At 40.9% G+C, this 24,675-nt stretch overlaps 1 protein-coding gene across 4 annotated transcripts in view; it reads left to right on the top strand.

Annotated features, from left to right (window-relative positions):
- Positions 1-3,556: 3,556 nt before the first annotated feature.
- slc4a8 (solute carrier family 4 member 8) overlaps positions 3,557-24,675 on the top strand; it is a 64,496-nt gene continuing 43,377 nt past the window's right edge. The window contains exons 1-3 of one of the 4 annotated variants that reach the window (XM_058055936.1): positions 3,560-4,024; positions 22,569-22,650; positions 23,379-23,528. In XM_058055936.1, coding sequence (XP_057911919.1) covers positions 3,986-4,024; positions 22,569-22,650; positions 23,379-23,528 — 271 coding nt within the window. In that variant the 5' untranslated portion in view covers positions 3,560-3,985. Of the gene's footprint in view, positions 4,025-17,197; positions 19,849-22,568; positions 22,651-23,378; positions 23,529-24,675 lie in introns of those variants that run through there. The other 3 variants (XM_058055935.1, XM_058055937.1, XM_058055939.1) reach the window with 3 other exon arrangements.

Here is a 24,675-nt window from a genome sequence, read left to right as displayed (position 1 = left end):
ATTCCTCATCTATTCGCAAGGGGGCAGCCAATGCCGCGTCAGTGTCTATGCATTGAGGGTTGCTCATCAGGCTGACTTCTCATTAGAAAAGTTAGCCACTTTCTTACCAATAAATACATGTGTTTTACAATTTGAGACTCGTGTATTTAATTATGCGGCTTAAAGTTTGTAGCTTTTTAAACAAGACTTCTGAATTTAAATTTTATATCATTTTATATTGTCATATCGTGATACATCCCAATATTGTGATATACAGTGCATCCGGAAAGTATTCACAGCGCTTCACTTTTTCCACATTTTGTCATGTTACAGCCTCATTCCAAATTGTATTAATTTAATCTCTTACCTCAAAATTCTACACAAAATACTCCATTATGACAATGTGAAAAAGTTTTTTTTTTGAATTTATTAAAAATAGAAAACTAAGAAATCACATTTACATAAGTATTCACAGCCTTTGCCATGAAGCTCAAAATTGAGCTCAGGTGCATCTTTTTACCACTGATCATCCTTGAGATCTTTCTACAGCTTAATTGGAGTCCACCTACAGTAAATTCAGTTGATTGGACATGATTTGGAAAGGCACACACCTGTCTATATAAGGTCCCACAGTTGACTGTGCATGTCAGAGTACAAACACCAAGCATGGAGTCAAAAGAACTGTCTGTACACCTGCGAGACAGGATTGTCTTGAGGCACAAATCTGGGGAAGGATACAGAAAAAATTCTGCTGCTTTGAAGGTCCCAATGCGCACAGTGGCCTCCATTATTCGTAAATGGAAGACGTTTGGAACCACCAGGACTCTTCCTAGAGCTGGCCGGCCTTCTAAACTGAGCGATCGGGGAAGAAGGGCCTTAGTCAGGGAGGTGACCAAGGCCCCGATGGTCACTCTGTCAGAGCTCCAGCGTTCCTCTGTGGAGAGAGGAGAGCCTTCCAGAAGGACAACCATCTCTGCAGCAATCCACCAATCAGGCCTGTATGGTAGAGTGGCCAGACGAAAGCCACTCCTTAGTAAAAGGAACATGGCAGCCCGTCTGGAATTTGCCAAAAAGCACCTGAATGACTCTCAGACCATGAGAAACAAAATTCTCTGGTCTGATGAGACAAAGATTGAACTCTTTGGTGTGAATGCCAGGCGCCATGTTTGGAGGAAACCAGGCACTGCTCATCACCAGGCCAATACCATCCCTACAGTGAAGCATGGTGGTGGCAGCATCATGCTGTGGGGATGTTTTTCAGCAGCAGGAACTGGCAGACTAGTCAGGATAGAAGGAAAAATGAATGCAGCAATATATAGAGATATCCTGGATGAAAACCTGCTCCAGAGCTGCTGAAAAATGAACCTTCGCCCCAGCCTGAGGTCAACGACCCGAAGCACACAGCCAAGATCTCAAAAGATTGGCTTCCGAACCACTCCGTGAATGTCCTGGAGTGGCCCAGCCAGAGTCCAGACTTGAATCCGATCGAACATCTCTGGAGAGATCTGAAAATGGCTGTGCACAGACGTCTCCCATCCAACCTGATGGAGCTTGAGACTTATTGCAAAGAAGAATGGGCAAAACTGCCTAAAGATAGGTGTGCTAAACTTGTGGGATCATATTCAAAAAGACTTGAGGCTGTAATTGCTGCCAAAGGTGGATCAACAAAGTATTAAGCAAAGGCTGTGAATACTTATGTGGCCAATTAACCTAGCATGTTTTTGGAATGTGGGAGGAAACCGGAGTACCCGGAGAAAACCCACGCATGCACGGGGAGAACATGCAAACTCCACACAGAGATGGCTGAGGGTGGAATTGAACTCGGGTCTCCTAGATGGGTTGTCGGCGTGGTAACCACTCATCTGCCGTGCAGCCAGTCCCAATTATTATATATATATTTTGACTTCTTTGACTTAATAATAATTTTAATATTTCTATATTTGTATGCCTTTTTATTCAATATTTTCAATTCCATATAGTTTTAATAAGAATATGTAATAGAAAAAATCAATCAAATCAATAAATCAATCAATTGCAATATTAGTTAAAGTTATTTGATTTCAATATTTGAGATACTGAATCAAAATTATTAAATTATAAGACAGATTCAGAGTTTTACTGTTTGAATTGAACTACTGACAAATTTAGTTTTCTATGCTATTCTAATTTATTGAGACAATTTATCGTCACACGTCTATGACATGAATTTTCAATTTTCAGATTTCCACATCAGTCGTCAGACGTGCAGGCAGTTGAAAAAAGTCTATTCCTGTGCATTAACACAGCTCAATTGACAGAAAGTGAAAGTGATGTGGACAGGCCAGTGTGGGGGAAAGAGGGTTAAACACTGACATGCTGCATGCAGGTATAAAAGAATATTAGTCCAAGAGATGGGCTCCTGCTCTGAGCTGACCGGGGCTGCAAAATCAGCACATTTAACAGACCCACACCTGCAATATGCATTAGATTTAAAAATAATAAAAAATAAAATCTCACATGCTTTATCCACTGGGGCTCCCCTGTCTGCTGCCCTTAGCATTCCCTTCATAGATAGGTGTGCTAAACTTGTGGGATCATATTCAAAAAGACTTGAGGCTGTAATTGCTGCCAAAGGTGGATCAACAAAGTATTAAGCAAAGGCTGTGAATACTTATGTGGCCAATTAACCTAGCATGTTTTTGGAATGTGGGAGGAAACCGGAGTACCCGGAAAGTATTAAGCAAAGGCTGTGAATACTTATGTAAATGTGATTTTTTTGTTTTCCATTTTTAATAAATTCAAAACATGTAAAAAAAAAAACCTTTTTTCACATTGTCATAATGGAGTATGGAATGAGGCTGTAACATGACAAAATGTAGAAAAAGTGAAGCGCTGTGAATACTTTCCGGATGCACTGTATGCTAAGGTCCATATCGCCCAACCCTAATATAATGTATATTACATTAGGTAAATATGATGTAGTTTATTAAACGTGCAAAAATCAATCCAATGGGATGCTTCCTAATTAAATAAATGTCATAAGTGGCTTCTGACATGATAAATTATAAACTGAAAATCGAAAAGGATGCAATTTTATATTTTGTAGAGCAACACGTGTAGATATTACCAGGTTCTATATATTTCAAGACAAAATATCCCGGCTTTGTGATCCATATCATATATGTTAGAATACGACTTTTTAAACTTCATTTTGGACTTTATATTTTTACTTTATTCATGTAAGACTTCTGCGGTTGTTGCTTTCTGTAGTTTTTATTTCCCGGTGATTTGTTTCTTCTTTTAAATCTTCTTCTCGTAAATTATGCAATTTCTCGAATATTTTGAATTTATTCCCATAATATAACTTTTCCCCAACCCAATTTTCCAGACATGACAACGTTGGGTGTTTATCTTAATATTACGATTAAAAAAAACAAAACACGTATTTTTTCTTCATTATCTTCATTATTTAAACATCATGCGACTAAAATGTCATTTTGTCATTATATTATATGAATGTTATTCTCATAAAATTATGACTATGAATTATGACTTTTCTGTGTTTTTATAAAGCCGCTGCCAAACAAAATGTATTATTTTGTTACTTGGTATCAGATCGATACACAATTTGTTCGCCTTTTGTTGGCTGCAGTTGAGCATTCCGCGTTCTGATTTGTTGTATTCCCTATCACTTTCTGCATCCTTAGTTGTGATTGGCTGACACTAAACTCTGCATCCTTCTCTCGCCGGACTCGGAGTAGGCGGGCGCCCCGAAGGGAACAAGTGAGGAGGGGAAGCAGCGGGAAAGCGTCACATCGCAACACCGAGTGGGGGTGTTTGGTGTGCATGGGAAATATAATCTTTCCTCATGCGGAAGAGATGTTGATGCCACACGACGACACGTTCGCAGGACGCCAAGTGGCAACCCGGACCAGCTCGTCGTGATTGTTTTTCTTGGCAACATCCTACTCCCGGTGCTGCGGACCGTGTCACCTTCCCTCCAGGTCAAAGCAGCACCTGCACCGGCATGCCCGTCCACGACACTGACAGCATTCTCAGCTACCAGGTACCAAACCGCCACCAGTTACACAGTGTACGTGTTAATGTAATGACTCAGCAGACAGTGCATTACACCTCATATTCCACCATAACATAACTTTAAATGCAGTACATGAATAAATTCTATAAATCCCAACAAATGATGCACATGTAGAGTCGGCGCTTACTTAGCTGCAGTATGATGGAGGATTGTTGTCATTGTTTTTGCACGTGCAGCCAGCCATCCATCACATCATTGGTTGGAAATGATGTATGTATGTACATTGCACCCCCCACCCAAAAAGAAACACACACACACTCTTCAGTGGCTTTGAAGTCTTGTTATTCCCAAATTACCCTCAAATGACCTTGACGCCATCCTTCCATATTATTGGTCGGTAGGGCAGCAGGAAGGGGAAGTAGGGCTTCTAAGGCGTACTGCACCAGGCTGGTGACAGCTGTGCTGATGCTGATGCAAGGGGAACGATGCAGAGAGGATACAGGATGGGCCATAGAGCAAACATGTTTGGTGCTTTGTCATGGCTGCAAGGACTGGCGTGTGTATGGGTGGTGTGTGTGATCCATGATGATATCATGCGAGGGCTGGGAGGCATAAAGCACAGCTGGGGCAAAATGTTTGATTAAATATATAGTTTGTGTTTTTCCGAATTATGCTGTCTGTGCTCTTGTGTATTCGCTTTTTACTTCTGTTATTATGATTGTGTTGCTTTGTGTTAAACGCTTTGTAAACTGCTTTGCTGTTGGTAAGTTGCAATACAGATAAATGTTGATTGATTGATTGATATTTCAAGACGTCTTTATTCAGCTGCCGGCCCGTGGGACAAATTCGGAACTTAAATAACATCAGAACTGTCTACTGTTACGTTTTTGGAGACGCTTGCTAAAGAAAACAGCAGAAAACCTGTCGTATTAAATATATGTGACTTCTGTCTTTTGGCCACAGCAAGTCAATCACATCAGGGATTTGTCTTAGGTCTTATGCTCGCCCGGCCTCAGGACCAGCACTGGAGAGCATTTATGCAGTACCTTCCAAAAAAGAGCAAAGCACTGTCATATGGAAGATCTTTGACTAGCGTTTTTGCACTGGGTATCTAATGACGGCAGAGAGCAGCGCGCTCCTGTCATGTAGCGGATTTTTGATGTGTGTTTTTGCAGTGGATCCTTAAAAACAGCTCCTGTCATATAAAGGATCATTAACAAGCATTATGCAGCGGATCCTTAAAAACAGCAGAGCACTTCTGTTATATAGAGGATCTTTGACTATCGTTGCAGTGAATCTGTAAAAACAGCAGAGTACACCTGACAGATCCTCAAAACAACAGAACGCTCATATTATATACTGCAGGGGTCTCAATTGAATGTATCACTGTTCCTTCTCAGAGAATCTACGAGGAGGTCTTTGCTGCAGCGGCAGAAAATTGGGCGGGAAACACAGAAGAGGAAGACGAAATGAAAGCAGAAGAAAAGAATTACCAAAAATGCCTCGTTAAAATCAAAAGTGTGAACTCGCTTTAATGCATGCACAACCACCTCGTTTGTTACCACGATCACGGTGACAACCTGCTGAACTTGAGAACAGCTAATAACTATTCCTAACTATTCCTAATAACTATTGACCTGAGTATAAGACCACTGCAAATATAAGACGATTCTTTCTTTTCTAGACCTGTTTTTGGACATATTTTTAGGTGAAATGAAAGTAATAAGTAAATAAGTGAATGTATGGCAAACACTGGCAGTTGAAATGTTTGTGTTGTGTGGGGAAACACTGAATTGCATGTAATTGATCTTTCAAGAAACCAAGTGCTCTCTAACAGTTTTTCACTTCTTATTGAGTGTTTCAAAAGGCTGGTAGCCACAAAGTCAAATGAAGCTGCTTGAAGCTGATCCTTGTAGAAGTAAAACAATTAGAGGTTGACGGCTGGATGGCCAGAATGGAACATGAGGCATTGAGCGAGGTGCGTACAGGATGACTCATGCTGCCTGTGGGCTCAAACGCCTTTCCTGTCTCGCCATTACATCCTGCCACGTATTGATGAGCGGCCACTGTCACATGTCTCTAGCCACGCACCGTTGTTAAGCACTGTGTGTGTGTGTGGCACAGAGACCACCCTGGCTCTCTCACTCTCAGATGCAATCCTCAGTCTGGAAGTGACAGGTCCGGTTGTTTGAGTCAGTCTCTGTGCCCCCGTGTCTACTCAGGGTGCTTCTACGAATACAGAAGCTGTAGAAGGAGTCTTGAAACATGTTTCACAACACTCTGGTGGGGACTGTTACATCAGTTTTAGCAATGCTCGACTGACCATACAGCGGTGGATTTCAATTCTCAGCATTTTAGAGTTACCATGTAAAGGACTAATGCTAATTGCTACCTCGTATATGGGATTTTTAATGTAAATTATGCATAAGGATAGCAGATTTTAAAAAATGTTGAATGTCACAGAGAAACTAGGTCAGGGGTGTCCAATGTGTGGTCGGGGGCTTTTTGTGTCTAAAATACTAAAAACGTAATTTAACATGAAAACATAAGTGAAAACATTTTTTTTGAATCGGGGTAATCTGACAAGAATTTTGTCAAAATATTAAGAGCAAAACATTTTTTATTTAATGAGAATAGCATCTCGTAAGTCGTAATATTACGAGAAACGAACACGACTTTGACAAAGACTAAAATTCATAGTATGGTCTTTTTCACATATCACAAAGCTGAGATACTGTTTTTCTTAAAAGATATGCAACTTCTTTGAATATATGTTTTAGAAAATATCAACGTGCCCCTTCCATCCTTTCATTTTTTACTATGTGTAAAAGTTTGGACACCCCCCTTTCCATACAGTTTGTGAATTCTTGTGTTCTTGTGACGGCAGTTCCTCTTGAAAGTACTCAGGTCTGTATGAGGACTACAAGTTGACATTGTGGTCAAACTTGGTGAGTAGGGTGGCCCTTATTTTCGTTTGTTTGAAAATTCAGTCTCCAAACCCGGATTCTTGTTCCACTCCATGAGAAAACCACGCGAGTAATTTTTTTTTTAAATCGAATAATATTTACCCGGTGCTCAACGACCTTAAAGTTTTACTATATAAGATCAATGAGTCGATGGGAGCCGTGTACTCCAGGGAGCCTGATGGAGGAGAACACAAGAGGACAGCGGTGGGGGATTTTGCACAGATGCAGTCGTAGCACAGTAAAGGGCCTTTCATGTGTGATAGTCATTTGTTTTTGGCTATACCTCATTTTATGTCAATATTCTAGTAAATAGTATTTTGGTGAACCTTACAAGTTGGTGGTGCAACCAGCAGATATCCAGCAGATATAATTTGTAAATGAGAGATTTGCTTTTATGGTACAATGGCATCAGTTTTATCAGAACTGAATTACATGTTCTTGAGGCGAGGAAGATTTTTTTTGTTTCTACAGATGTTTTGTATTTGTCAAAACATGTTGAAATAGAAGTATTCTGGTCACTAGGTGGCATGAATTACATTACATACATTACATTACCTTGGTTCTCTTCTAATTCTGTGTGGAAGTGGCTTAATTTTAGGATAAATTAATTTGTTAGCTAATTTGTTAGCCCGCTGGCTGGCTTGATAAGAGTTGAACAATGTGTAAAGATGAATAACAGGAGTGTAAAGGTTTTGGTTATTGGTTTGTTATGTCATGCCTAGAGGGCTCTAATAATTTTTGAAATTGTATTTAGAAAGTCAGAAACAGGTTTTCTATGCTGTAGCTATGAAAATATTTGATTTGCTATTTATTATTTATTTATCGTAGTCGGGTCTGAAACCAATTAACTCTATAGTGGAACCTCTAAAGTCAAATGCCTCTAAAGTCATCCAATTTGACCAAATTTACAGAGAATTTACAGAGAAATGTTTAAATCATACTTAATTATTTCCATTTCAGTTAACTAAAATGTTGAATAAGAAGTCATACAATTCAAAATTTTACTCCGATTGTCAGAAATAAAGTCATACATTTTCAAATTTAAATTAAAATGAATAGTGCCTCGGTTGTTTGTATGTACCCTGTGATTGGCTCGCAACCAGTCCAGGGTGTACCCCGCCTCTCGCTCGAAGACAGCTGGGATAGGCTCCAGCGGCAGAAAATGAATGAATGAATGAATGAATGAATAGCGCCTTTCTTATTTTTACTCTCGCCTGCACAGTTTGACAATTGAATAGATACGGCAAACATGTATTTAAATCAGAAGTAACTAATGGCTGTCCTTTAATTTATCTGTGAAGTCATATGATTCAAAATTCAGTTTATAAAGAAAATTGGCCCTGTAAAGTTCCACAAAAATTCCATCGTAACTTATCTTACTTTTAACTTTATAGAGGGGGACCCGGAGTGCTTGTGACTAGCGTTCGCTGAGTAAAATTTCAGAGTCGTTGAGCACCGGTTAAATATATTCCGATTTCAACGAAACTTTGCACAGCACGTTTCTGGGTCAAAAGGAACAAGAATCCGGGTTTGGAGCACAGACATTATTCGTTTGAAATTTCACCCCCTTACAGAGGGCCACCCTATTGGTGAGTAAAATAAATTGTTTGATTAAATGTCAGATTAATCACAGGCATTAACACATTATTTTTGACGGCCCTAATCAGTCATGCCCACAAAGTTCTTTGAACTTGATGCATTACTGTCCTGGGGGGTGGACTCTAATTATTGCTGCTCTGTTTGTTCAAGAGCCGATGACCTTTTCGATATATTTCAATGACCAAAACACTGAAGCTTGCCGTAGACCAGCGGTAACCAAAGTGCAACTCGCGGCTGTGGTTTATTGGCCGACAGTACATTCTAAAAATCTCAAATGTAATTTTACAAGAATTAAGTAAAAATATTAAGAGAAAAAGGTTGTAATCTAACAAGAAAAAGTTCTTTTTGTGAGAAAATTTTTTATGAGCATATCCTCATTAAAAAAACATATTTTCAAGTCATAATATTAAGAGAGAACAATAGATCTTTGGAAAATTAAGTTGTGGAAAACGTTGCAAGAATAGTGTCAACAGATGATGGGACTAAAGTCATACATAAGTCATAACATAATATGAGGAAAAATATTGTAATTTTAGTTGCATAAAGTTGAAATATTAGAGAAAACATGTTGTTATTTTAGGACCAATTATGCATTTTGCCCTTTTCTGACCTTTAAATGTAGTTGGAATGTTGGATTCTGGTCATAAACCATGCCAAAGTTTCAGACGATGAGGTTTGCGTATTTGGAAGTGAGCCCTGAAAGAAGTTTGGGATGGCTCGGAATGTTCAGTTTTAGACTTTTTGCTAATACTGGCTCACAGTGAGCTCTGCTGCACTGTTTTGTCTTGGAAGTGTGATGAATCCTATTTCAAAGCATGGCGGCAATATTTCAACTAAGTTTAACTGTTAGAGGCTAATTAAAAGTTGAAAACGTACCCTTGTTGTGATTGACCACTGTTGCAGTGTGGGAGGGGTACCGCAACTGCATGTGTTGAAGGGTCCTCCGGCAACACAAAGCTGCCTGGCAGATGCCTGTTTGTAAATCATGCAGCGGAAAAATACATCGCGAACTCATACGCGTATAAACTGATACCGATTCAAATAAAGAACGCAAATATCGGCCGATATATCGGTCAATCCTTAATGATGACGTCACCAGGCTAACAAAGAGAACAACAGTGTAAGCTAGCTGAAATTAACTTGTTTTCCTGTGTTATAATGCACAGAAAAGGGAAAGAAATATGTGTTCATGTTTCACATTAGGATCGTGAATGATGGGCAAAATAAAAAAAAAAAATTGCAGTTCCCCTTTTAATAATAATTAATTTCTTCCTTCCATCCTCGGCCATCTCTGTGTTGAGTTTGCATGTTCTCCCCGTGCATGCGTGGGTTTTCTCCGGCTACTCCGGTTTCCTCCAACATTCCAAAAACATGCTCGGTTAACTGGCGACTCCAAATTGTGCATAGGTATGAATGTGAGTGTGAATGGTTGTTTGTCTATATGTGCCCTGTGATTGGCTGGCCACCAGTCCAGGGTGTACCCCGCCTCTCACACGAAGACAGCTGGGATAGGCTCCAGCACCCCCCACGACCCTCGTGAGGATAAGCGGGAGAAAATGAATGAATGAATGAATTTCTTCCTTGTTAGCATCTGGCTTCTACATTGCAGTCAGGATGGCAATCAGCACCGTCGCTTGGAATGTATTAATCGAATTTACATTATTTCCAACCTTCTGGAACAGATTAATGATGCTAACTAAGGTTCTACTGTACACTCAAACCTCGGTTTTCAAACTCCCCAGTTTTCGTTAATAATAATTAAAATTTGTATTTATTTATAATAAAACCTATTTGGCTTTGATATTGTCTAAACTCAGTTTGTGGAAAAAATATCGGCATATATATCATATATCGGGGTATACGTTTTTGGTTCATATCATCCAGCCCGAACTGTATCTAATGGATGTAAATTATACATAAGTTATTGTCTCTTTAGAATATACAGGGTCAATAGACAAGAAGAGCTACAGACCGAAAATCTCCACCTGACCCCACTTTGGACACCCCTACTTGTACAGCGCTTGGCCATATGATGAAAATTGTACGTCATTATAAAATAGTAATGTGAGTGAGATGAGAGAAGAGTGTTTGTGTGGGAGTGTTGTGTGTTTCTGCATCACACGGAGGTTTAACAGCATCCTCCAGTAACTAGGACACCATGTGCAACTGCACTTTCCCCCCTCTTCTGCTCTCAGAGACAGAACATCCTTTTCAGACACATCTTGAAAAGAAAAGAAAAACATGTTGCATTAGTCTGGTGACCAAATCTGAAAAAAGCTATGTGAACTTAAGTTAGCGTACATCCTGCTTAGCATAAAACATGTATGCCAAAATTTTGCCTCGGTTTTCTGACTTTTTCTAGTTAGTGTACAATCTGGTGTGTCATGTTATTGATACGTGGTCCAACAGTGTTCTCAATGTATTTTCATCACAAAACTTCCCTGTTAGCATTTTGCTACTACATGGCAGTCATGATGGCTGTCAGCTCCATCTCTTAGAATGTATTAATCGGATTTACATTATTTCCAACCTTCTGGAACAAGGTTCCACTGTACCCTCAATCCTTTCTTTTCAAACTCCCCAGTTTTCGTGATTATTATTTTTTTACACTTTCGTAAATGGTTTGCCTCCATTTTTGTATAATGTCTCAGTTATCATATGATATTGTGCGTCGGAAACCAGTCAGTTTGCCCCGTACTGTATCATTCTGCACAATTGAGTGCTCAAACAACACACCCTACGTGTTTTTTTATTGAGTACTGCTATCAAATAGCCCACCATGGGGCCAAAGAATGTTGCAAGTGTCAGCACTAAAGACGATCACAATTGCTATTCGTTGCTATTCAAAGGTGACTATGAGGAGATTACTATCAGTGTTAGAAGGTTCCTATTGCTTCAATGTGCCAAAGGCTATCAAATGCAAGTTTGTTACATGTAATATTGCACAATGACTATGTACAACAGGGGTGTCCAAAGTGCAGCCTGGTGGCCTCTTTATTTGCTCGTGGCACGTTCTAAAAATATAATACAAGAAAAAAAAAAAACAATATAAAAGAAGAAAGGCACATGCATGTAGGACCTTGTGAGGTGATCTGCAATTGGTTGTGCCGGGGATGAGAGGTTTCCTTACGGATGCCCCTTTGTCCTCAGCATTCCTCTGGCTTGGTCACCCAATTTTAACCGCACCTTAGACATTCAGTTCTGGGGGGGATCTGGGCAGGCATGGGACCCACCATTGCTCAGCTTCCCTCCATTTTTAATTACTCCATATGATACATACACCACACATAGGCCAGCCCTTTGGTGCAGGCCTATTTTTAATTGCACAATCTACACCAGGGGTGGGCAATTAATTTTTATCAGGGGCCGCATGAGAAGCCTGAATTGTGTCAGAGGGCCACCAACTTTCTTTCATTGTAAAATACTTAAATTAAATATTTTGAATAGCTGGTACTGATAATCAGAAGAATAAAGCACTCTGTAAATATGTATATTAGGTTATGTGAAACTGTGGTCTATTGGTTCAATAATTGGAAAAACAATTATTGAACCAGTGCAATTTATTTTTTAACTTGTTAATCTCCACAAACAATAACTTGTAATGCTTTCCACCTCATGTTACCTCTTCAGTGAGAATAATCCAGTCTGTTCTGGGCTTGAACAAGGGCATTGAAATCTGGCGGAATGTCTGAAGTGGCTATGCGAAGGACAGCTGAGAGGTGGTCATCACCCGCGATGTCCTCAATCCGCCTCGTTACAGTGCGTCGGGAGAGTGAAACGTTCTCAAATGCGCCTTTTTTCTCTGGGCACATCAGCGCAGCAGAGTCCAATAAACACTCCTTAATAAACTCTCCGTCGGAAAACGCCTTACTTTTTCTGCCGATTTTGTGAGAAATGACATAACTTGTCCTGACGGCTGCATCTCTGGGAGTGTGAAGTTTAGTGAAAAATCCTTGTTGGGTTTGTAGTTTTGCAAGCAATGCATCAGACTCCCTTGCACGCTCTTCACCAGACAGATTTCTGTATTTATCTTCATGCTTGGTGGTGTAGTGGCGATTCAAATTATATTCTTTAAACACAGCAACCTGTGTACCACAGACTAAGCACACTGCTTTGCCTTTACTTTCTGTAAAGAAATATTTGGAAGTCCATGTTTTGTTGAAAATACGGCATTCGTTATCAACTTTTCTTTTCTTGGGGTGTGCCGACATCTTGGGGATAACCTCGCGAACAGCATCACCTTCACTCACACACGTGTATACGCGAGTGAAGGTGCTACGTCTACGACGTGCATACGTAGCGACGTAACGCTTTTCAAAATAAAATTTCAAAATAAAAGTTAAAAAAAAAGTTCAATTTATGGTGTTTATGATTGGCCTCACGCGGGCCGGACAGGGACGTACAAAGGGCCGGATGTGGCCCGCGGGCCTTAATTTGCCCAGGTCTGATCTACACAATACCATCTTATTACACACACAGGCGTGGCGGGCTGGACCGGAGAGCCTTCTGCCTATCCCCGCGATTGGCCCGCAGGTTGCTGGGGCATGACGGCTTGCTCAGGGTGCCCTGGGCTGCAGGATGTTTTGGTCTGGTCTGCCTAGCCTTCCTGGAGGTCCCACTGGAACCAGCTGACGCTGAGGCTTGCCCAAGGGGCGCGGTTGGCGCTACCTCCCTTGGTCTGGGGCCTGCTGGGGGGGACGATGCTCTCCCGGGCATTTGGGTGTCTGCTACGTGCTAGCCCTTGCGCTGGTCTTGACTCCTCGGCTCTGGTGCTTGGCCTCACCGTGGCTTGGAGCTGTGGCACTTCCTCTCCGGGGGTGAGCTGCCCGGCGGGTGTCGGGCGGCGCGGTGGAGTGCCTTGCCGCGCGCCTGCGTGCCCCCTCTGCTTGCTCATGTGTGGGCCTCCTCCCCTCGCCCGTTCCTTTGTCTGCCTCACTGCTGTAGCCCCGAAGCCGTGGTCGAGGGGGGTCTGGGGTGCTATCCCTTGGCGGTCCGTGTCTCCCTGGGCTCGGGGCCTGGTTGTGGGTCTGGGAACCCTGGGTCCCCCGCCCTATAGCGCCCTGGACGCCCCACCCGGGGACGTCCACGGTGTGTGCTTGCGTGTGTGCGTATTGAGTGGATGGGGTGTGCACGTGTGACTGAGCTATTTTTATGTATTTTATGTATTTTATTTATTGTTTTAAATACTTATTAATGATTAGTTCTATTAATATTATATGTCTATCTAGTATATGTTCCATCTCTGCTGCCCGGTCCTCCATGGGGCAGTGAGCCTCTTCTGTCCCGGCCGGGGTGGTCCTGTGTCGGTGGTCAGGCCTGGGGTTACCTGGGGCGGGCCGGGTTCCGCTTCCTGGGGGTGTGTGTGGGGGGGCGGCGCCTCTGGCCATGGATGGGCTCCATTCCGGTTGGCGGAGGCACCCTTGTGCCAGCAGGTGTGTGGCCCTCGATGCCCTTCTGCCCTAGTGGGGTATGGTCTCCCGCCGGTCTTGGGTGTGTGATTCTCCTCCGGCCTGCTGGCGCCCTGTTGCTGGTTGGGATTGCTCCTCCATGGCCCCTTGCTGGTCTCTTCGGGGGGATGCTTCGGGGTCTTGGGGAGTCGGCCCTGGCTTTGCCCGCACCAACGGGGCCGGTGGATCTCTGGCGATGAGGGCTTGACCTGGATGCGCGGGGCGGGGTTTACTGGGTGGTAGGCAGTCCCTCTGCTTTTGTCATTTTCAGTGACAAATACACATTCACACACACACACATTCACACATATGAGCACACTTGCGCACACATATATGAATATGCACACAGAAGTACAGAAGTACACACCTCCATATGGGCACTAACAGCACATGGGTGCTTCTCTACACAATCTACTGTCTTATCCTTGATATCTTTATGCTATTGGTATGCTATTATTACAGTAATAATGATATCAAGCAGCAAGATTTTAATTAGTGCAACTGTATTGCTGTAATTCTGTTTACTATCACAGTTCATGCCTTCATTGTTACTATTGCCACTGGTAAGTTTGACTGTTTAATTTCAGTGATATCATCTCCATTGTGACCCTTAGCCATCATTGACATTTAACTGATGCAGTCCTGTTTGTCACTGTTGTTGTCATGGGAATTGTTGTTGCTGCTGTTTTAGTCTCTCTCTCTGTACTGTCCCCCCCATGCCCACCCCAGTTTCTCTTCTTCTTCTTGTCTGTGTTTCTTCTTGCTCCGGCCGCTCCAAATTCACATAACAAAAACATCAAATAACGGTAAATAAAATTTCTTAGTACAGGGAAGTTGTAACTTACACTTTTCCTGACACAGAGCAAATCTGTTTAGCATGTAAGGGCACATTTCGATCTACAATACTAATAAAACAATACTAAACCAATGGCTGGACGGGACAAAAAAAAAAATAAAAAAAGGGGTACTTTCAATGTGAGTGCAGACATGCCAACATGTACAAATATATTTTACACAACATGATTTTGTTACATTATTATGGATTCAGTTTCAAGTTCAGCCTGTACAGTACATATAAATAAATAGATATTATCAGTTTCTCTTACATTTCAATTTGCATGGGACATAACATATCTGTCCCTTTGGAGGGCATGACAGAAAATGATTGAGAAACACTGCCTTAACCATAGTTGCGAGACATGACAAAATGCTACCAAAGCAAACCGACCTCAAAGTTGATGATATTGCACAGGTCCTGCATTTTGTATCCACATCTACATACTTCACATATAAATGACAAATACTATACAGACACATATGTATATGTGTCTCTTCTATGTGCATTCTAACAAGAAAAAAACAAGTTGGGATAAGCTAGCTAACAATGCACGTCATTGGAACCTACCTATTTTGGCTCTAAAGCTCTAACATTAAAACCCTCAAAAAACACCAAAGCAACAGTGTTCCATATTAACCAAGCTACTACAGCTGTTGTAGCAGCTAACAAAACAAAAAAATGTAAAAGCTACAAAATATATATTTATATACTGTATTTTCTGGACTATAAGTCACACTTTTTTTCATAGGTTGGCTGTTCCTGCGACTTATACTCCAGAACCACTTATAAATGAAAAAATATATATGTGATTTCACAGACAGCCACAAGAGGGTACTCTAGACTTACGCACTGATATCTCCTACTCCTTAACAATTCAATAGTTAAACAGTAGATGTTAGCTTATGAAGACAACCGAGAACGACCACAAATGCCCCCCAAAAGAAAACATATTCTGCAGACTACAAGCTGCAAGTAGTAAAATTTGCAGCTGAAAACAGTAATCGAGCAGCAGAGAGAAAGTTTGGAGTAATTGAGAAACTTGTTAGGGACTGGCATAAAGTGGAGGCTACTCTTACTACGATGAAGAAAACAAAAAAAGCTAACCGCGGGCTCAAAGCTAGATGGCCCCAGCGAGAGGACCGAGTTCGCCAGTGGGTGTTTGAACAACGTTCTGCCTGTAGAGGCTTGTCAACCGTGCAGTTACGTCTCCATGCCCAGGTCGTTCCCAAGCTTCTGCTTCATGAAACGCAATTGCCTCTCAATCAGAGCACGGACAGCGGTGTCACAAAAACTGCCAGCAGATTTTCAAGCCAAGATCGATAGTTTCTGTGAGTTTGTTGAAAAACAAGTAACTGAGCACACCGTGATACCAGATCTTATCACATACTACAGTGTTAATTGGCCCTGTACCCTAGAAACCGCCCATGAATGATACGGGAAAAGGCCGAAATGATACTGTGTCAATGCCCAGGGCAGTGATACTGATAAACTATAGAGTTTAACCATGTCAGTATCAGCCCCCGTAGCTGTCCAATCAGAGCGCGCTGCTCTGGTATCGTGCCCGTGAAACAACCAATCAGAGAACAGCGCACAAGGGTTTGTTTTGCTGCCGTCTGTGCTCTGTCAACATGTCAGCGGTTGACACTCCCGGCGAAAGAAAAATAGGGGTAATAGCAAACAGAATATTAGAAATGGAACGTTTTATCACCATTAATGAGGAGGACACTCTTGAAATGATCGAAAAACTAAAAATGCAAATACAAGTCGGAAAACCAAGGGCGACTGCAACTGCAAGAACGAACGAAGACTGGTAGAAAGTACTCCCCAAAGACAAATACGTGTCTATTTTTATTGTAACGTCGTTGCCGACGCTATGGAAAGGACACGACTGTGATCGCTAACAAGCTTTTATTACACAACAATACTGGCTACTGTCGGCCGTAACCACGCCGTTGCAACCACCGCCAGCAACACAACAGTGCTTCCTCAACACGACACGCCCCCACCCCTGGTGCATTCACAGTCACGCGGAACACTCAAGAGCACAACATTTCAACATGAACACGTCAGGGTCGCTACATTATTTTATCAATCAGAAAAGAAAATGGGGATGAATACGAGCCTGATTCTCTCAAATCAAAATTCAACTCTCTGGCACGATGGAAAAACGAAAGTACGTGATAATAAGCTCATGATTAAATAGTATGTGATAATAAGATCATCACATGGTTTGTCTGGTATCAGGCCCAGTATCATGCCCCCGGGGCATGATACGGGGCCTGATACCAGACAAACCATGTGATAACCTCTAAATATCATCAACATGGACGAAGTCCCCCTCAGTTTTGACATCCCCATGGGTCGAAGTGTCGCAGAGAAAGGGCAAAAGCGCATGAATATAGTGACAACTGGCCATGAAAAATCACGCTTCACAGTGGTGCTAGCATGTTGTGGCGATGGATCAAAGTTGCCACCATTAGTTTCACATGACCATTGTAGATAATGGGCAAAAGTTTAGCTTTAACACAAGAAAAAAGGAACATAGAAGACACAAGAAAACAGGACAGAATGTGCGAAGGAAACAACGAAGGTGTGTATACTGTACTTTTGTAGTGTTAAGTTACTGTGTGATGAAATTTGTTTTGTTCTCAGTAAGATGACACTGTGAGTCAGACTGTTATATGGTTATACTCCTGCAATTTCCACTGGGTGACGAGCTCATTGTGCATGCACTGTGTTTGGCTTCTGCCAAGAGCTACTGTTTCCTCAGACTTGCGAGTGGCACGGTATTTGATCGACCAATTTTTGGGGCCGGTGCCGATAACGATTTTTTTTCCATCACCCTTAGCCGATGGCCGATTTTACTTGGGCCGATATTTGTGGCCAATACTGCTTTTGATCCCTCAATTGCTGTTGATCCCGCAACATGTTTGTGTCTGTTGTTATATGGGAGCCAGGCAACGACATTTCATTGGCAATTTCACTACTGTGTTTTTGTGCAATGACAATAAAGGGAGTCTATCTATCTATCTAACATGAAAAAATGACAATGATAACAAATATTACAGGTCTCAAGTTTAAACAAATATTTATTGAAATGTAAACACTGAACACAGTAGAATTCAGCTTTCTTAAACACACATTTAAACGGCATTATCAACTTTAAAAAGAATAAATATTCAACATGTGCAAAGCATTTCTGTTGTAGTTTAAGTTTTAGCTAGCATCCTCCGCGGTGAGACGCATGGAGGTGTGCGTCCACACACACAAACACATCACACTGACACAATTTAGTACGATATATAAAACATTTCTCTCATCATTAAAGTTCGTGTTGTGCATGCTAAAGACCTCTGATAAGCAGACACGGCTGCTCCAATTCGTTCTGTGTGTGCGTGCGTGCTCGGAGAGAGCGCACACACATAACACAACGCGCATTTAACCTCAGCCTGGCGTTGGCTGAATGAAACTCCTACAAACACCATGGGACTGAATTGCCAACGTTGACATTAAAGCGGTGTTGGTAACAGCTGTACATATTAGCCTCCAACTACATCAACAGCTCCCTAATTACAACGGTAGGCACTTTTAAAGATGAAGCATTCAGCAAACTAAACTATATTTTCAAGCACGTATATTGCATGCACTTGGCGTTCATGTTTCCTATTTCAAAGCAGGTGACAATATTTCAACTAAGTTTAACTGTTAGAGACTAATTAAAAGTTGAAAATGTACCCGTGTGATTCACCATTCTTTCAGTGGGGGAGGGGTACCGCGACTGTGTGTGTTGCAGGGTCTTCAAGCAACACAAACCTGCCCGGCGGATGCCTGTCTGTAAATCATGTGGTGGTAAAATGCATCGGTGAACCCACTCCGATATCGATTCAAGTACAGAACGCAAATATCGGCCCGATATATCGGCCGGCCGATGTATCGGTCAATCCTTAATCACTATGTCAGAGAAACTAGTGTTGTTTCCTTTATGTTGGTGTCTAGACCTGTTGCGAGTCAGCTCCCTAAGGCTAGCTTCAATGTTGGATGCTCTCACCTATAACTAATGTGCGGGAGCCAGTAGACTGTGTCTGAGTAGGGCTTTCTAAGGGAGTATACCTGTTATGCGTCTCAATTGGCTCACCGCGGTTAGCAGGCTGCTTAAGGCTAATGCTAATGAGACTAGTAGGATGGCTACAACCTACGCTATCCGGTGTGCCCGCTACATCTATCGTTACAAAATTACTCTGCTCTAGTTGGCGGACACAGGGAAAGCCTCTCAAGGAGGACGTAACAGGAGTTGCACGAAGCAATACTCACGTTTTTTGTTGATCGGCGAGTTAGCAGGAAACTTGAAGAACAAGTCCGTTGACACCGCTGGAAGTCCAAGCCGATGGGGCAATCTTGGTCTAGTCAGTCGTTTTAGTGTTTGGAAAAAATTGGTTGAAAAGAGAAGTCCAAAAGAAAAGGTCTGAAAGAAAAGGTCTGTTGAAAATCGGAGTAAATGGGGCTAGCTTAACCAGCGAGCAGTCTGTCAACACCGATAACAACAGACTGTAATTCCCTCCTTAATTTCAGTGCCATAGAAGTTAAAATTTGACTTTTTATTGGTATTTACTTTCATTTTTATTATTACATTTGTCCAAACAGTTATTTAGCTTCTTGATAATTTTAGAAAATTGTGGTAATAAGGAAACTGGTCAGTAGTTAAAAGGGTATTCTGTTGTACTGGTTGTTATACTTACTGTTTAAAATACCCCAATGAAGTATATGCAACATCATCTCAGCAGCCATGCAGCCTTTGAAGTAAATTGATTCACAATTGATGATCTGATGCTGTGTGTCTATTTCTGGAACAAAAAGCTTTCATGGTGTTTCTCTCTCACGTTTGTTGTCCATATGTTTGGTAACAGTCCAGCTCTAATGGAGCCCAGTGCCTCCAGCTTGACGCACACTGAATGGAAGCTCTCATTTCACCAACCACAGCTGCAGTGACTGATAACGCTTTCTGTGAGTGTGTGAGATTGTGTTGTTTTTATATACAGTAAGACGTAGTGACATTAGAACAGAGGTGTCCAAAGCATGCACAGCTGTTTTTAATTGCCCCACGGCACACTCTAAAAAATATACAGTAATGGACTGCGAAGGCAGTTTTTAACCAATCAGAGGCGCTGATGGCGTCAGAAGAAGCTAAATGTGGACTGTTCACGAAGTAGCGTTACTTGGCATAGTTTATTTCACCTTTGTTAGCAAACTTTGTTGAATATAAAACTTAGGATAAAACAAGGTAACCTGTTACTATGAAATATAACCAATTCATATGTGACCTTTTAAATTATCTCTTCTCTGCTTCCTCTGGAGCAAAAGGCAGTAGTATCATCTACAAATAATACCAACAGTTTTGGTCCCAGTATTAACTCCTGGGGTACTCCACACGTAATATGTGTTTAAACGTGCATATGTGTGTTCTCCTAGCTTTACATGTTACTTCCTGTTAGCTAAGTAGCTTTTGACCCAATTCAAAACTAATCTTCTGATTCTGTACCTTTCTAATTTTGTTATTGAAATGTCATGATTGATTGCAAAGGCTTTAGTCAGATCAATAAATACTGAAGCTGCACACTTTCTATGATCTGTAACATTATTGATCAGTGAGGTTGAAATGTTAGCTTTGTATCCATACTGACTTTCTGCAAGTAATTCATTTGCATTCATAAATTTGCCCAACCTGTTATTGAATAGCTTCTCTATAATTTTAGAGAATTGTGGTAATAAGGAGACTGGTCGGTAGTTTGTAAATAGATTTTTGTCTCCATTTTTAAAAATTGAAACTACTTTAGCTGCTTTCAATTTGTTAGGGAATTTTCCAGTCTGAAATGATAAATTACTGATGTATGTCAGCGGTTCTACAAACTCATTGATAACCCTCTTTTACAGTTGGGCAATATGGACTTTAGCATATATCACAGTATTTTTAGGATGTATCCCGATATGACGATGAAATGATATAAAATGTAACTTCAACAGAGTCTTGTATAAAAAGCTACAAACATTAAGCCATATAATGAATTACACGGCTGCACGGCGGCGAGTGTTTTACGCACAGACCTCACAGCTAGGAGACCCGAGTTCAATCCCACCCTCGGCCATCTCTGTGTGGAGTTTGCATGTTCTCCCCGTGCATGCATGGGTTTTCTCCGGGGACTCCGGTTTCCTCCCACATTCCAAAAACATGCTAGGTTAATTGGCGACTCCAAATTGTTCATAGGTATGAATGTGAGTGTGAATGGTTGTTTGTCTATATGTGCCCTGTGATTGGTTGGCGACCAGTCCAGGGTGTATCCCGCCTCTCGCCCAAAGACAGCTGGGATAGGCTCCAGCACCCCCCGCGACCCTCGTGAGGATAAGCGGTAGAAAATGAATGAATGAATGAATGAATTACTCTTCTCTCAAATTGTAAAACACATTTATTTATTGGTAACAATCTGGCTAACTTGTCAGCCTCTGCACACATTGCTAAGTCTGTAACAAACAGTAATGCCTGTCTGTGTTTGTGGTTAAGGAAAATGTAGACACCCATGCAATTCCAACTGCATATGGAAGATATTTATGACACTCTTGTTTTGTGTGTACAGTGTGTGTGGAGATTGTGTATTTACGGATAGAGACGAGCTATGTTCAAAAATAGACATTCTTCTTGTATTTTGTCACTCAGAACTTCCAGGTCGTCACTGGGCACTATAAACCGTTCTTTACCTTAAAGCCGTATCATCATCGAGCCCGAGTCGCGCATACACAACCATACAAGCTAATTCCTGCTGGCTTCCATTCACGCTCTATAAGAGGAGATCTAGCCAACTTTCACCGGGGTTTATCGCCAATTCAACCTGTTTAGGTCAGAAGAGGATTGTTGAGTGTTTATAATGATTTTGTGCTATGACTGAGCAGTCTGCTGAGTAGATACTTCCACCCACGAACGTTCCTTCTTCTCACAATGACAGCACTTCATTCATCTTATATAACCGCTGCGGCACGCAGACATCCACTCGGCTTGTTCACCGGTATAAGTCATTAGGATTCATTTCTATCGTTTCATTCCTTTCCTGCCTTGTCCAGAATTTTGGAATTCCCTCTTTCAGTTTTGGACTAATATTTACAAAGTAGTTGTTGAGCTTTTCAGCAATCTCATTTATACCATCATTATTGGAGTTTCCAACCGTGAAATAATAAGGGTAGTCTGTTTTCTTATTACTTTTCCTAATAATACTGTCTAAGATCCCCCCTTTTGTTTTTGTGATTTTTATATTTATTTTTTTACATACCATAGGATTATACACCCTCTATGATATTGTATTTATTTTTGTATTATGACATCGATCTAAAATCTTGTCAGAATCTGCCACAAATACAGTGTTTTCTGTGCGTTTGCGTGCTTGCGTGTGTGTGCGTGTTTCTGGTCACAGATTAGTCAAGCACTGAGGTACTGTATATATTGCAGTTGGCACAAGGTCATGCAACTGCTCAGCTGTCTGCTTTCAATTATGGATGTTGTTAACAATCTCAAACTGTTGTATCGTTACAGCATGTGTGTATTGATTGCATTGAAAAGGTTGCATTTAAAAACAGAATATGTGTGTGTGATGCAGCTGAGAAAAAGACAAATGTCTGTGATGATGATGAGTAAGGTAAGACTGTACTTAACTGTCATGTTGTGTCTGTCCGTCCACCAGCGGCCAGATGAGGAGGTGGTGGTAGACCAGGGTGGGACCAGCTCAGTGCTGAACATCCACTATGAGAAAGAAGAACTTGAAGGTGAGTACAAAGATGACACAAGCAAAACAAAATGCTAAATGTTCGGGGATACAATGTAAATAACGATGAATAATTGGAGATGAACATACTGTAGATGCACACACTCATTTCCTTCCAATATTGGCAGCAACTGTCCTTTATAACACGGAGGAATAGCCCTGATATTAACATTAAATCATTAAATCTGACAATAAATCGACTATTCATTATAATAACAGAGGCAGGTGTGGAAATTTCAACAATACCATGTCATGGAAGATGTTAATGTATCGTAAATTAATATGCTCTTGCATATCTTGCATTAATTAATCAAATTCTAGTCTTTAATCATCAAGTTTATTTTATTTTCTATTTTTAACTCAAATTGGATTTATTGTGCACACTTTATTTTTAGTACTTTCTCTTTCTTTCATCACTACATAAACTGTATTTGCTTATTAGTTTGTGTAATTACTATTAATAATTTTAGTTTATTTTACTTTATATTTATTTTTTTATTTGATTGATTTCTTATCAATTACTTACTTATTTTTTTTTACTTTGTATCCCAGCATAAGCTAATTGTGTGTTTTACTTTTTTACTTTACTTTTACTTGTTTTACTTTTTTACATTACATAATACTTCTCTGGCAGTGTCAAACAAGACTGTGTGCCTTATTATGTTTATCAAAGATACAGCTCTATCTTTCAGGTGTACTAATGCCGTGTCCCTGTCACGTCATTCCCAGGCCATAGGACCCTCTTTGTTGGGGTCCGGATGCCACGGCAGAGCCATCGGCACCACAAGGCTCATGGGTCTCGGCATCGTAAGAAAGACAGGAGGGCAGGAAGCATCTCAACGCCACACAGCGCGGAAAGTGAGAAGTCGCCCTGTCATGGTACGCACAGATACGCCACATTTTCTAACTCACACATTGGTCCATAGTGTTTTGGTCATTCCTGTTCAGTCACGCCTGTCAATACAGTATGAACACACATCCACACACCCATGTAGATACATGCCTAAAGGCCAATATCGACAAGCTGCTAATTAGCAGAGAGACCCGTTTGCAAATTTTACGCTGGTGTGCACAACCAGACTAGTAGTAATCATAGAGACTCACAATAGTGTGCAATCACACACATTTACCAACACGGTCTCACAATAATGTACACAAAAATACAGTAGTTACTGAGGAACTAATGACTAAGACACATACATTTAGAGCAGTTACTGAGGAACTAATGAGGAACTAATAAGGAACTAATGAGTAAGGTTTGGGTTAGGTAGGTTCGGTCCTCATTAACTACTGTACTTTATTGTGTGTTATTACCCACACAGTCCCTACATCTAGTAGTATTAACAATACTACAAATCATTTTATTTAATTCACCAAAACTCAATCACCACATTAAAAAGAAAGGATTGCTGAACAAGAAGAACAGGCTATGCTGCGCGTCCGATGTTTTTGTTTTACATTTCCGTGATTCCCCTTACTATCAGCAGTGGTTGACAACCTATCCCTTGCTTATTGCGGTTAATTGTTTAAAGATCCAATAGGATTCCTTAAAAATTGAATATTTTTGTAGTTTGAGCACAAGACATAAGAGTCCCTTGTTATTATGTATTATGTATTATGTATTATGTATTATGTATTATGTATTATGTATTATGTATTGTTATGCATAAAAATCTTAATTCAGGCAGCAAATTAATAAAATGTGCTTTGATATGCATATGTTTCGACTAATAATAGACTGCATTCAACCACGAAACAGCCTTGAAGCTGCAAAATTAGAGGTAACAAGATTGTTATTATTCAGTATTCAGTAAATTCTGTATATTCAGGATTCAGTAAATTTAAATTGATTAAGTAACTTTTTAGCCAAAAATTCAAGCAGTGTGAAATAAATACCTGGATACTGGACAGTGCAGGTGACGTTTCCTAGATACGGCATCAGGTATGAATGATAAATAGTGCTGATAAGTTAAATATGAATACGAAAAGCGAATCAACTGTATTTGACAGGTCCACTACAACTCCC

This window comes from Doryrhamphus excisus, chromosome 18, assembly GCF_030265055.1.
Source record: "Doryrhamphus excisus isolate RoL2022-K1 chromosome 18, RoL_Dexc_1.0, whole genome shotgun sequence".
Taxonomy (NCBI): domain Eukaryota; kingdom Metazoa; phylum Chordata; class Actinopteri; order Syngnathiformes; family Syngnathidae; genus Doryrhamphus; species Doryrhamphus excisus.
The sequence above is the reverse complement of the archived record's forward strand: the minus strand, read 5'-3'. Positions and strand labels throughout refer to the sequence as shown.